This window comes from Littorina saxatilis, linkage group LG2, assembly GCF_037325665.1.
Source record: "Littorina saxatilis isolate snail1 linkage group LG2, US_GU_Lsax_2.0, whole genome shotgun sequence".
Classification (NCBI taxonomy): Eukaryota; Metazoa; Mollusca; class Gastropoda; order Littorinimorpha; family Littorinidae; genus Littorina; species Littorina saxatilis.
In genome coordinates, this window is record NC_090246.1 from 58,248,413 (window position 1) to 58,262,448 (window position 14,036).

A 14,036-nucleotide genomic window follows, 5' to 3' on the forward strand; every position below is an offset into this window, starting at 1 on the left:
AGATCTCCCCATAGCCCGTGAATGCATTACCCAAACTACAAACAGCTGTGTCAGATGTATTATGGACTAGTCAAACGCTGGTGACAATTGACGAAAACAATGTACCTGTAGGCCTTTGTCGAATGTGAAATGCAATGAATCACGTGATAAAGAAGCTGGATGGGGTTTCGCACCCATTGATTATGATCAGAAACGCGTAAGTGTATGTGTGTGTGTGTGTGTGTGTGTGTGTGTCTTTGTGTGTTTTGGGATAAATTGTTAGTTTGTCTTTTGAGCACTAATGCGTATTTATGTGTGAAGTGTTTTTACCGTGTGCTTTTCTGACATTGCTATTGTATAATAGCCAGCAGAAGCGACTGTCATGATGGTAAATTGAGATCAGTTGCATAATTTTCATAAATGCATGTCCACTTTTATCAATCGATTGAGCAGTTGTAATGATAAGATTAAGATGCTCAAGATAGAAAAAACACAGACTGAATCAACCGCAATGCATATGATATATACAATAAACAAAACAAATCTAGCCAGGCAAAACTGATGCTACCCCAATATTGCACTGTTGCACTGGAAGAAGAAAATGCAATAATCTATATGTTGTGTGGTAGGTAAAAGCAGTTGAACCAATTGTGTATATCTACCATTGAGTTGAAATATCAACATGCCTTTAGAAAACCACGCACGTGCATCACACACACACACACACACACACACGCGCGTGCGCACACATTCACGCACAAACACACACGCACAGATACACGCACGCACAAATACACATGCACGCATTGACGCACGTACGCACGCATACACAAACACACACACGCCCACACACATATACACACACGCACATTCACACACACACACAGACACACACACGCACACACGTTTCTGATAATAATCGTTGGGTGGGAAACCCAATCCATTTATATCCGTTTTACATTTGCATAATAAGTCGTACATAAAGAGTACACAAAGAGGTTATTTCATGTGAGAAGAAAAACAACAAACGAGATTGCGAATGATGCACCATATCCATCGCTAAATACATCAACGATAAAATCTACCTCTCTCTCTCTCTCTCTTTCTCTCTCTCTCTCTCTCTCTCTCTCTCTCTCTCTCTCTCTCTCTCTCTCTCTCTCTCTCTCTCTCTCTCTCTCTCTCTCTCTCTTTTCAAAACAACTATTGTATTAAAGTTTTGAATCTGAATCTCTCTCTCTCTCGCTCTCTCTCTCTCTCCCTCTCCCTCTCTCTCTCTCTCTCTCTCTCTCTCTCTCTCTCTCTCTCTCTCTCTCTCTTTTCAAAACTCTTGCTCTCTCTCTCTTTTCAAAACAATTTTAACGGGTGAGGCAACATCTTTGGAAGAGATGTAAGCCATATATATATATAACTAGATGAATACCCGCTTCGCCGGGTACGGCTTCCCCGGGAAGAAGTAGAGCCGGCTTTGCGAAGGAAGGGAGATAAACGCGCAAAACACTGGAGAAGATAAGGAAGAGTAATACCCGGTTTTGCCGGGATGAAAGCGTTGTGGACAGTGACCTTCTAAAAATAGTAACGGGAATATGGATTGACGCCACACGAAGGAAGGGAGATAAACGCAAAACACTGGAGAAGATAAGGAAGAGTTACTGGGAATGGATGTACAGAAAAACCATAAAAACCAAAATCGGTTCAGCGCTGCGCGCTGAGAGCACGTGTTGAAAATTCTCATCGACCAGGTTGTGTCCGGGGTCTACCTGAATATGCCCACCAAATTTGAAGCAGATCCATCGAGAACTTTGGCCGTGCATCGCGAACACACACACACACAGACACACAGACACACACACAGACAGACAGACACAATTCGTATATATATATAGATACTAGAGGAATACCCGGCTTCGCCGGGGTGAATCGCGAGACAGAGACAGACAGCGTGGCGGTTCACCAAAATCACCTTTGAAGGCAAAGTCCTGTCAAACGGGTTTGAGAATTTTAGAGCTTATTTCTTAGCCCTATATTATCTGTTGTGGCTTCTCAAATGCCAGAACATACAGACAGACAAAAAGCGCTAGACCCCATCACAAACAGAACTCTACATTCCACAGGTTTTTGCCCACACACACACACAAACACACACACACACACACAGAAGCCGTATATATCTATATCTATAAATATATAGTAGAGATAGGTGACAGTGTATTTTTCGCGTGGCTATAAATTGATTCGACCTTTTCACTTTGACAGTAAGAACAACTTACGGGTGCAAGGGAAGCGTTCTGGACAGCGCAGTGACATTCTAAAAATAGTAACTCAGTACAAACGGGAATATGGATTGAAGCCACACGAAGGCGCAAAACACTGGAGAAGATAAGGAAGAGTTACTGGGAATGGTGAATTCGCCGGGTCAGTGAATCGCGAGACAGAGACAGACAGCGTGGCGGTTCACCACAATCACCTTTGAAGGCGAAGTCCTGTCAAACGGGTTTGAGATTTTTAGAGCTTATTTCTTAGCCCTATAGTATCTGTTGTGGCTTCTCAAATGCCAGAACATACAGACAGACAAAAGCCGCTAGACCACATCACAAACAGAACTCTACAATACACAGGTTTTTGCCCACACACACACACAAACACACACACACACACAGAGAAGCCGTATATATATATATGTATATCTATATCTATAAATATATAGAGATAGGTGACAGTGTATTTTTCGCGTGGCTATAAATTGATTCGACCTTTTCACTTTGACAGTAAGAACAACTTACGGGTGCAAGGGAAGCGTTGTGGACAGCGCAGTGACATTCTAAAAATAGTAACTTACAAACGGGAATATGGATTGAAGCCACACGAAGGAAGGGAGATAAACGCAAAACACTGGAGAAGATAAGGAAGAGTTACTTATAATGGTGAAATGAACAGAAAAACCAAAATCGGTTCAGCGCTGCGCGCTGAGAGCACGTGTTGAAATATCTCATCGATGATATTGTGTCCGGGGTGTAGCTGAATACGGTGTCCAAATTTGAAAAAGATCCACCGAGAACTTTGGCGTTGTGATGTGGTGTAGCGGCTTTGGTGTGTCGGTATGGGGGCCCGGGTAGCTGAGGTGGAACCAAAATCGGTTCAGCGCTGCGCGCTGAGAGCACGTGTTGAAATATCGACCAGGTTGTGTCCTGTCCCGGGTCTACCTGAATATGCCCACCAAATTTGAAGCAGATCCATCGAGAACTTTGGCCGTGCATCGCGAACTCACAGACTGACAGACACACACACAGACACACACACAGACAGACACAAGTCGTATATATATATATAGAAGCTAAGAAGGAAGGAAATACATATTATTTCATATACATTTTTACCCGTTTTGGATTTGTGTACGAATAACAAAGAACAGCCTTTTCAATCACAACATAGCAACATCTTGTAGCAGGCGTAATGTCAACTTCATAAAATAATTCTCTTTTTGTGTTTGCTATATTCGCCCGATCATAGGATAAACTGAACAAACAATCTTCACTGTCGTGTATGTCATCAGCACATAATGTTTGCGAGCAGTTGTTTAAAGAACAGTTTCAGAAATTGTAATTGGTTGTCGATGCTACGTCTATAAACTAATGAGAACAACGAAACAAAAACGTTATTCGTTTTACTGAAACTTTGATATAGAAATTCTGTTGTTGAAAATCATAAAAGATACGCTCATCACATGTAATTATTACACACACACACACACACACACGCGCGCACACGCACACACATATACACATACTCACAAACATACATATACACATACAGACACCCATACACACAATCCGAAACACATATATACACACACACGCATACTCACACACCCATACAGACACGCTACACACACACACACACACACACACACACACACACACACACACACACACACCTGCAAACACAGAAACGAACACGCACTCCGACACTGAACCACGCACAAAGAATGAAAGATTCTTGGCCGGCAAGCATAGTGACGCTGATGGGGTCTATGTCGACCAAAAGAGTGGGATTCCATGTAGGTGGAGTTCCTGTAGGGGATTTCCTGTATACAGGGAATCCCACAGGCCGGTGGAGTTTTTTCAATAAAACGTGCAAGCCATACTCGAATTTCTAAGAAAGATAAAAAAAAATATAGAAAAACATCAAATTCTACCGATGTCGCTAAGCGTCATGTGACTTTCAGCGATATCAGCAGGGCCGGACTAGGCTAAGAGGAGGGGGGGGGGGGGGGGGGGGGGTTGCCAGTGGTGGTCCAGGGGGATGTTCCCCCTGGCGGCAGGGGCGGATCAGCTTTATGGGGGGGGGGGGGGGTTCAAAAGTATATTGTGAAGATATGGGTGTGAAGGCGCGAAGCGCCGATCCGACGGCGCAAAATGCCTAGCTTGCTAGGGGGGTCCGGGGGCATGCCCCCCCGGAAAATTTTGAAAAAAAGGATGCAAAATGATGCAATCTGGTGCATTCTGAGGATGATCATTACCAGTTTCAGGCAGCAGATTTTGTCACTGATTAATACCCCAAAAATTGAAACTCAATGTAAAATAAAGAAATGCATACCTCATTCAATATTTTTATTTTTTGGCTGGGGGGGGGGGTTCCGGAAACTCTAGAAACACCCCCCCCCCCCCCCCCCCCCCCGTCGTCCGCCCCTGGGCGGGGTCAAGGGGCAGAGCCCCTTGTGGGGGTCAGGGGGCGAAGCCCCCTGAAGCTGATGCCGGTAGGTCATATTCTGAGATAGGAAAATGGTCGCTCCTTGCATGAAACGGCATAAAATAAGCAATAATAAAAAAAATTAAATAAGTAAGGTACATGTTTAGGCTAGGGGGGGGGGGGGGGGGTTGCGCAACCCCCATAACCCCCCCGGTAGTCCGGCCCTGATCAGCGAAACGCTACAGGAAGTACACCCCGTGGTGTATAGTACAGGGAATCCATCTACAGGAACTCCACCTACAGGGACTCCCACTCTTTTGGTCGACATAGACCCCATCAGCCATAGTGACCGAGACTTGTAATACGGGTGGAACGTCTTGGACCAGAAACATGGACTTTCTTTTACGTGTCAGTTCCGTGACGTTATTGTAGGCTTGACGTCATAATGACACAGGAGCAAAAGAAAAAGACGAAGGACACGAGGGCAAGCAAACTCATTTGTTTTGGATCATGAAAACAGGGGGAGGTTAAGGCCCGGAAGATAAGAGTTACGGAACTTGTTCGCAATCGTCACTACGCTGTGCATTGATCGGTGTCGGATCCCTTTAAAGGTAAAGGGAGCTAACTACAGATGCAAAATCTGAGAGTGATGTACCTTTACCCTCCCAAGGAAGTAACAATGGGTTCTCTCCCTTTGTAAACAGCAGGCGGACCCCTTTCTTTAGTTGTTGACACTTTACTGAGTTACAGCTTTTACAGTATGTTTTTTGTCCACATCGCTAGAGAGAGGACTTGACGATGATTCCGTGGTACGTGGTGAAGCTGTACCTGCAGCAACACAGGAAATTTGCGGTGGGAACAACTGCACTGCTGGTCTTCACTTTGGTTTTCTACAGGTGACAAAGAATGCAATTTGTGGAATGATTAATTACTAAAATTTTAGATCAGTGTCACTTACAGTGAGACCACTGGTTTGGGTTTGCTTATGTATGGGTTATTTATGTAGTAGTACATACAGTGTGCGTGTATATTTCTGTTCAAGACAGTGATAGGAAACGGTATGCATGGTGCAAATTGTGTTAGGAGAAGAATTCGTACATGATCTTGTAGATTGGTGTGCGGTTCAGAAGTTGGGCAGTGGATCTACAAATTGTGTATCATTGTGTCACGTTGATAAGACAAGAGCTTAGTCACTTGTCACAGCAATGGTCTGGTTAAGTAAGTCTACCTTTGTATGTGTAGCAGCTGATGTATGTACTGACTATACAGTCATGCATGTGTTTGGCTGAGACTGAGAGTGAGACAGATGACAAAATTATATATAACTGTAAGTGTATAACGTAAAGTGTAAACAGTGTAACGTGTACTGTAAGTGTTGACTTAAAACACACAGGAGCTATGACTATGAGGCCATACATTTCTTTCAAGTTACACAAGTTACATGAACTTAAAAAATATATATCCTAATTGTTATAACTAGGTTTAAGCATTGTTGATTTTATCTATTTTTATCTAGGACATGTAAATAGTACAAGGAGAAAAGGTGGGCCTGGTCAAGAGAAGTAAAAAGTTAAAGGCTGATCGAATTAGGTTACATTTCACTTGGCCTAGCTTGCATCAAGGCGTACCGACCTCCCTTATCGAGGCTTTAAAATCCTGTCAAGAATTATAAAATGAACTGAAACAAGCTAGCAGAAAAACAAATTCAGTTTATAATTTTACTTTGTTTCTTTATGTGTTTTCTGTGGTGTGTTTTCTTTCACTGAATCAGTAAATGATGCTGTTTTCTGTTGAACTATCTCATTTACTGTGGATATATATTGATCATGCAAAGAGCTAGCTGTTAGTGTTACTACTTTCTTCATGGATGTTGCTAGGATTTTTGTTCCGGTTTGTGGAAATGGTAATGAAAGTTTCAGCAATTTTCCAAAGACTAAGGCAGTCCTAAATTGATTTCCCTAAAAAGTTTGGAAAATTTTTTAGATTTACCAAAACAATGGCAACTTTTTGGGGGCAATTTGAAAGAAGTTTGGGCATTTAAGAATGTTGAATTGCCAACTGCTGATACTGAATGCCGTCCCCTATTATTATTAATTCTTCCTTGTTTATTTTCTTTCTTGTGTGTGTGAGTGGGTTTGATGTATACATTACCTCCTCCCCTGCTCACCAGGAAACAATTAAGTTACAAGTTAAAACTTTTTTTCTATTTATGAAATACATGTAGCTATATATTGTTGCAAGTATATATACAATATCTATATATATCTACGGCTTGTGTCTGTCTGTGTGTCTGTCCGCGATGCACGGCCAAAGTTCTCGATGGATCTGCTTCAAATTTGGTGGGCATATTCAGGTAGACCCCGGACACAACCTGCTCGATGAGAATTTTCAACACGTGCTCTCAGCGCGCAGCGCTGAACCGATTTTGGTTTTTCTGTTCATTTCACCATTCCCAGTAACTCTTCCTTATCTTCTCCAGTGTTTTGCGTTTATCTCCCTTCCTTCGTGTGGCGTCAATCCATATTCCCGTTACTACGTTACTATTTTTAGAAGGTCACTGCACGTTACTATTTTTAGATCTCCCTTCCTTCTTGCGCCAGCGAAGCCGGTACCCGGCGAAGCGGGTAATCATCTAGTATGATATATATGCAGAGAGAAAGAAATCATTATGTGATTGGATTTTGTCAAGCTTTTATTTGTGTTACAGCTATTTCCACCTGGTCCTAGCAGCATGGTGTTTTGTGATGGGAGTGGTGGTGGCGTACAGCTGCTTCAGGTATGCATGATTCCCCTCTGGTCGCTGTTGTTTGTTTGATTGTTTTAGGATGTGATTTTTCTCAATCAATTCAATTCAATAAAACTTTATTATCTTAATGCAACTAACAAGTATGTACATGGTCTAAATGTGTGTCTTTAGATCTATAGGGTCAGGTCTGTGTATAAATTGTTATTATGTAAGTACTTAAAGGCTGTAGTGATTAGTTTCCTGAGGGAGGGTAACATTATTTAGAATGTGGGCTAGAGGATTAGTTTCTGAGTTACAACAAAGTTTACAAAATTATTTAATTGTGTGTCAGAGCTGTGCACTTCTGATTATTTACTGCATGAATTGAACAATGTCTGGGATAGCTGTAATGTCTTTATGGTTTAAATTTGATAAGGTACCTAGCACAAACATACAGTTCATCCCCGCTTTAATGTCATGACAAAATCTCAGAAAATCTGGTCTTAAAGAAATAAAGCATCCTAATTTACAGAGGTTATGAATGAAAAAGTAATGATTATGAACAGAAAATGACTGAAGAAAAAATAAACAAGGTCTTAAAAGGGTGGTTCCATTGTAGTTTATATTCATTTATTGATTAAGTACTTATGGTATTCAGACTATTCACATGCACAGTTTTTGAGTAAACAATAAATATTTGTAGCATGAATAGCGTATTTCATGTAATATTATTGTAATCTGATTTTGTACTTTTCAGCCCTCAGAGTATTCTGCCAAACCTGCTGATGTACACCAGACACAAAAAGGTGAACTCTGTTTGGTTTAGTTTGTATGTGTGTGTGTGTGTGTGTGTGTGTGTGTGTGTGTGTGTGTGTGTGGTTGTATGTGCAGTGACACAACCTTCTAACATTGAAGAAGAAGAGAAGGTTGTATCTGTATCTGATGTGTTTGTAGATTTATGTGTGTCACTGCATGCATGGGTGTGCATGTGTTTCCATCTGTGTGTGACTTACAAGGATTTGAAATTAAAGTAATGACTAAAATATAAGAGTTAACATATGTTTTTATTATCACTATGATTGCCATAGATTTGCTATACACTGTATACATGTATTTTGAAATGCAAATGAACAGACAAATTGCTACCTATATGTTTCAGACAGAGTGATACTGATAAGCATGAAACTCAAACATCTGAATAACATGCAAGATTTTCTGCATCATATTTAATTTATTTTTCTTGATTTCAGAGATGGAACACAGAGAGTGAACTGACTTTGATGAGAACACTATGCAGAGTCTGTGGCCAGAAGAAATGCCCAAGACACAGGTGATCACTGATGTTTGTGTCATTGTGTGTGTATGTGTGTGGTATTTGATGTTAAGAGAGCTTTTCCTCTGCTCTAGCACACATTTGTTACGGTTAGGTCTTTACCTTATAAGTACACTGTCAAAATTGTCTATAACGACCACCTTAGGGGCTGGCCAAAAGTGGTCGTTACAGTCAGGGGTTGCTGAGCAAATGTAAATTATATCCCCAAAAATTGTTTGGCTGTTGTGAGCAGGTGGTTGTTTTCATGAGGTGGTAGACATGGCAGGTTCCACTGTATATATATATATATGAAACAGCCAATGTTGATGATTCATTCTACTCTATTGCATTCCAGACCAGAGTTGAATATCCTGGCTTTTCAACCATGGACAAGCTTGGAAGTTCACCAGAAAGTGGATGAAGCGTTGGAAGAGGTATTTAAGTCATTGAATTGTGTGTGTTGTTTTATGGTTGACTTTAGGTTCCTAGTTAAAAGCTAGCGTGTTATGTTATGACATAATGCCACACAACAAAGTACAGTGTACTAGATGACTGTATACTAGCTTTTTTCCTGTTAGTCGACGAAGTCAGCTGAAGTTTTGAGGCATCTCAGTTTTTACAATTCTGCACTGTCTTGCTTAGTTTATCCAGGAGGGTAAGGTGAGGGATTTTGTGTATGAGTAATGAAGAGAAAAAGCACTCATTGGAAGCTTCTTTTCATGCTTTGTTCAGTAAAACACTTATTTTGACAAGTCTTTTCATGCTTTGTTCAGTAAAACACTTATTTTGACAAGTCTTTTCATGCTTTGTTCAGTAAAACACTTATTTTGACAAGTCTTTTCATGCTTTGTTCAGTAAAACACTTATTTTGACAAGTCTTTTCATGCTTTGTTCAGTAAAACACTTATTTTGACAAGTCTTTTTGGATAATAACTTGTGTCTCTTTTCTTTCAGTTCATCAACTTGGTTTTAAAGGAGTATGTTTATACCTGGTACAAGTAAGTGAAATCCTTTCATGTTGATTATACTATACGTTAATTAGATCTGTGATCCAAACATGGCTTTTGGTCAATCGAGATGGCAGTTTATTCCACGAGCCCGTTGGGGGAGTGGAATAAACTGCCATCTCGATTGACCAAAAGGCATGTTTGGATCACAGATCCAATTAACATATATATCTCGACATTCACTGGTCTTAGGGTTTTTGTTTTCGAAGAAGAAAGAAACTTGCTTGAACACGGACCACTTCTCCGAGCAAAATCAACAAACCTAATCACTCGCATTCCACCTCAAGGTCTCGGCCAACCAAGACTATGGCATACTCGTAGCAAAGCCGCCGAATGGTACCGCAAACCAAGAATAGTGACGTAAGAGAATAGAATGTCGTCTTTTGATTTGGAACGTGACTTGTTTCAGAACTTCTTCTGGACAACTCGGATGGTCTTCAGCGTAGTGGTTGGCACGAGATTCTTTTTCTTCTTCGACAGTTCATCCTCCGATACTGTAGCAAAACGTTCCATTTTTTTTTCACTTTCGAGTATGCGGACAACTGAACTTGACCGCTAAAAAGTAGTCCTTTCGGAATCATTACGCCGAGTCTGAACATGAGGTCTGAACATTGTTTTTAGGCAGGATCTAGGTGAAAGCGAGGCTGTTCTTATCTCTGTATACAGTTGAGAGAGAGAGAAATACATGTTGAGACATATTGTATTGTTAGACAAATTGTTATGTGAGAGTTGTGAACACTTGTTCTCGTGATCACTTTCTGGGAGTAAAAGCTGCATGTGTGCAGCAAACCAAAATGGAACCAAATACCATGTTTTACCATTTAAAAAAAAAAATAAACACGATGTCTTAACTTCAACTACCAAAGTTAGCAAGAACACTGTATCGTCAAGACTAATAGACTTCCATGTAGACTTTTGAAGTAATTACTGTAGTTCACGTGCAGGATCTGATAGACGTACTTTAGCTTCGCTCGCTGTCCTGCCTGGATAAGGATAAAAGTTATTTCGTAAAAGAATTGCAGTTTTTGTCTCCTTACCAGAAAGTCAGTGAAACTTGGTATTTTTTCAAAGGGACAGATGCCCGAGGCATGACTAAAAGCCTTAGGGCTAAGTGAGAAGTGTTTTGTGATATTGTTCGAATTTTTTATTCACTCTGTTCACCAACCTATGCACTAAATGTTATAGTATTCAGTATGCTACCATTAACAAATTGAACTACCTTTTCAGAGAACTTAGCCTGGATGAAGAGTTTGTGGATGAACTGCGGACGAACATTCGTTTCCTGGCGTCTGTCCTTTTTCGTCGCATGCAGAAGGTAGGTTGAAGCTAAGTAAGAGTCTAGCACTACCTTGAGAGCACAAGCAGATAGGCTAGAAATCTGTGGTTTTAGGTATGTGTGTGTGTGTGTGTGTGTGTGTGTGTGTGTGTGTGTGTGTGTGTGTGTGTGTGTGTGTGTGTGTGTGTGTGTGTGTTTCCTTTTCTTGTATGAGAATGTTCCTGTGTTTGCTTAGTTACCACTTTGCATGTCTGTTTGCCTTTATGTATGTTGGTGTGTGTGTGTATGTGTGCTCATCATAAGTTTGTCTTTGTCTGAGTGTGTCTGTCTATGAGAGAAGTTCTAACTCGCAATATATATGTGATTGGGTGTCTCTGTGTAAAGAGTTCTTTGCTAGTGCATTTAGTAGTTACACTGAATATTGTGTTCAACACAGGTGGATGTTCCCCAACTAGTCACACAGAAGTTGGCCAAGGCTGCTCTGTATCATGTTGACGCTGTTGTACAAGCCAACAGAAACAGTGAGTCAGTTGTTTTCCTTACAACACTCGAACCAGCTTGCCTATCATTTGATTGGACAGGCTATCAGTTATAAGGGTACAAGTACATCTGGCAATATTATGCCTGCAGGATGTTTCTGTATTTTCATATCCTGACACACTGATGTGTAGTTTGTGTTTACAGTTTATCTTGATTGAGCTATTCTTCATGGAAACATTAAAGATTTACTCTGCTGTTGAAGAAGAGAAATAGAGAGATACAGTAGTGTGTTTGTTCTCTCTTGTCTCCTTTTTGACTCACATGCGAAGCAAAAGTGAGTCTATGTACTCACCCGAGTCGTCCGTCCGTCCGTCCCCCCCGTCCGTCCGGACGTCCGTCCGTCCGGAAAACTTTAACGTTGGATATTTCTTGGACACTATTCAGTCTATCAGTACCAAATTTGGCAAGATGGTGTATGATGACAAGGCCCCAAAAAACATACATAGCATCTTGACCTTGCTTCAAGGTCAAGGTCGCAGGGGCCATAAATGTTGTCTAAAAAACAGCTATTTTTTCACATTTTTCCCATTTTCTCTGAAGTTTTTGAGATTCAATACCTCACCTATATATGATATATAGGGCAAAGTAAGCCCCATCTTTTGATACCAGTTTGGTTTACCTTGCTTCAAGGTCAAGGTCACAGGAGCTCTTCAAAGTTGGATTGTATACATATTTTGAAGTGACCTTGACCCTGAACTATGGAAGATAACTGTTTCAAACTTAAAAATTATGTGGGGCACATGTTATGCTTTCATCATGAGACACATTTGGTCACATATGATCAAGGTCAAGGTCACTTTGACCCTTATGAAATGTGACCAAAATAAGGTAGTGAACCACTAAAAGTGACCAGATCTCATGGTAGAAAGAGCCAATAAGCACCATTGTACTTCCTATGTCTTGAATTAACAGCTTTGTGTTGCATGACCTTGGATGACCTTGACCTTGGGTCAAGGTCACATGTATTTTGGTAGGAAAAATGTGTAAAGCAGTTCTTAGTGTATGATGTCATTGCTAGGTTTAGTTATTTGACCTTGACCCTGAAGGTCAAGGTCATGTAAAGGTCAAGGTCAAGCATGTGAGTCGTATGGGCTTTGCCCTTCTTGTTCCTTTTTTGTGTGTGTCTGTATACATATGTATGTTTTTTTTTTTATACAGGTGTACCACAAGACAGTGACCTTCAGCAGGCTACGCTCGATTACCATGGTGCCAACATTCACTGTGCCATGTGGAGTCGGAAAGCAGAGCTGGAATATTTGAGGCGCTTGACAGAGAGTCTCTTTCCATACATTCTTAGACCTCAAACCCTGCACTCCAAGTAGGTTTGGTCCACTGTAATTTTGTATGATGATGATTAAAGATGTCATGCTTGTCATTAAATATTGATTGTTAAAAGGGTTTTTTTGGTCATGTTTTCAATTTGATCTTTCTTTCTTTATTTGGTGTTTAACGTCGTTTTCAACCATTCAAGGTTATATCGCGACGGATTCAATTTGATGAAGAAAGGGCAACATTTTGAGAAGATATAGTGACATGTTCACAAGATTTGATGAAGGGAGCAGATGCCAATTATTCCGGTACAGTAGAACCCCTCACAACGACCCCCCTCTCTAACGACTACCCCGCCACAACGACCCCTTTTTTTTTTAACCGATGTGTTTCCTTATATAGTTGTCACCAGTGTAGCGACCACCCCGCTCTAACGTCTAAGGACCGACCTAACAGCTTGTGTAACGACTTTGTCAGACAAAGCCAAGACTCTCAGTCAGCGTAACGCATCACTGACAAACCGGTTATAACCAGTTATAACCGTCTCGCGTAAGCAAAGGCACTAATTAACCGCTGAGAGGTGTGATGGCTGAGTAAACATCACAAACCAATCATCGAGAGAACAAACTCACGTGACCAACATACACCGTTCAATTCAGTCAGAATAGACAGTCTTTGGACAGAAGAGCAGTGGAGATCGACATGGCGTCTACAAAGAAAAGAAAATATTTAACTCTCGAAAATCGAGTGAATGTTGTGAACAGACACAAAAAGGGAGAAACTGCCATCGCGATTGCAAAAAGTCTTGATGTTGGAAAATCGCAAATTCAAAGAATTATCCAAGACAAAGAAAACATTCTGAAAAGGTGGGAAAGTGGTGACAAGGCAGTGAACGCACTCACCATGCACTGACATCATACGAAAGCAGCCACACAAACACAGCACAGAGGCAGAGGCAGGTGTGCAGATGCTTTGTGAGAATAAGCGTTGAAAACCAGTTTGAATAAAAAACCAGCAGATAGAGCCGCATGTCATAATCATTCTTCTTGTCTGGCTTTATTGACTGCATGCCGATCTTGTGGCAGTGACTTTTCACTCTTCAGTCGGAAATACACTGTACACAACACCGCTCTCACTCTCCCTCACTGACTACCCTAAGCCCTGACAACTGATCCTTAGAAATTGTTTGGAAGAGTACACCTCTCTATTTCTCTCCAATGCTCTCCCTGCTGACATGCAGTG

The 14,036-nt window shown here is 41.1% G+C and overlaps 1 protein-coding gene across 2 annotated transcripts in view; it reads left to right on the forward strand.

Annotated features, from left to right (window-relative positions):
• Window positions 1-5,334: 5,334 nt before the first annotated feature.
• The window catches only part of LOC138959370 (sorting nexin-14-like), a 37,100-nt gene continuing 28,398 nt past the window's right edge, over window positions 5,335-14,036 (forward strand). For both annotated transcript variants that reach the window (XM_070330801.1, XM_070330803.1), the window contains exons 1-9: window positions 5,335-5,561; window positions 7,373-7,441; window positions 8,148-8,196; window positions 8,641-8,720; window positions 9,058-9,136; window positions 9,657-9,700; window positions 10,937-11,024; window positions 11,422-11,506; window positions 12,684-12,843. In XM_070330801.1, coding sequence (XP_070186902.1) covers window positions 5,464-5,561; window positions 7,373-7,441; window positions 8,148-8,196; window positions 8,641-8,720; window positions 9,058-9,136; window positions 9,657-9,700; window positions 10,937-11,024; window positions 11,422-11,506; window positions 12,684-12,843 — 752 coding nt within the window. In that variant the 5' untranslated portion in view covers window positions 5,335-5,463. The remainder of the gene's footprint in view (window positions 5,562-7,372; window positions 7,442-8,147; window positions 8,197-8,640; window positions 8,721-9,057; window positions 9,137-9,656; window positions 9,701-10,936; window positions 11,025-11,421; window positions 11,507-12,683; window positions 12,844-14,036) is intronic.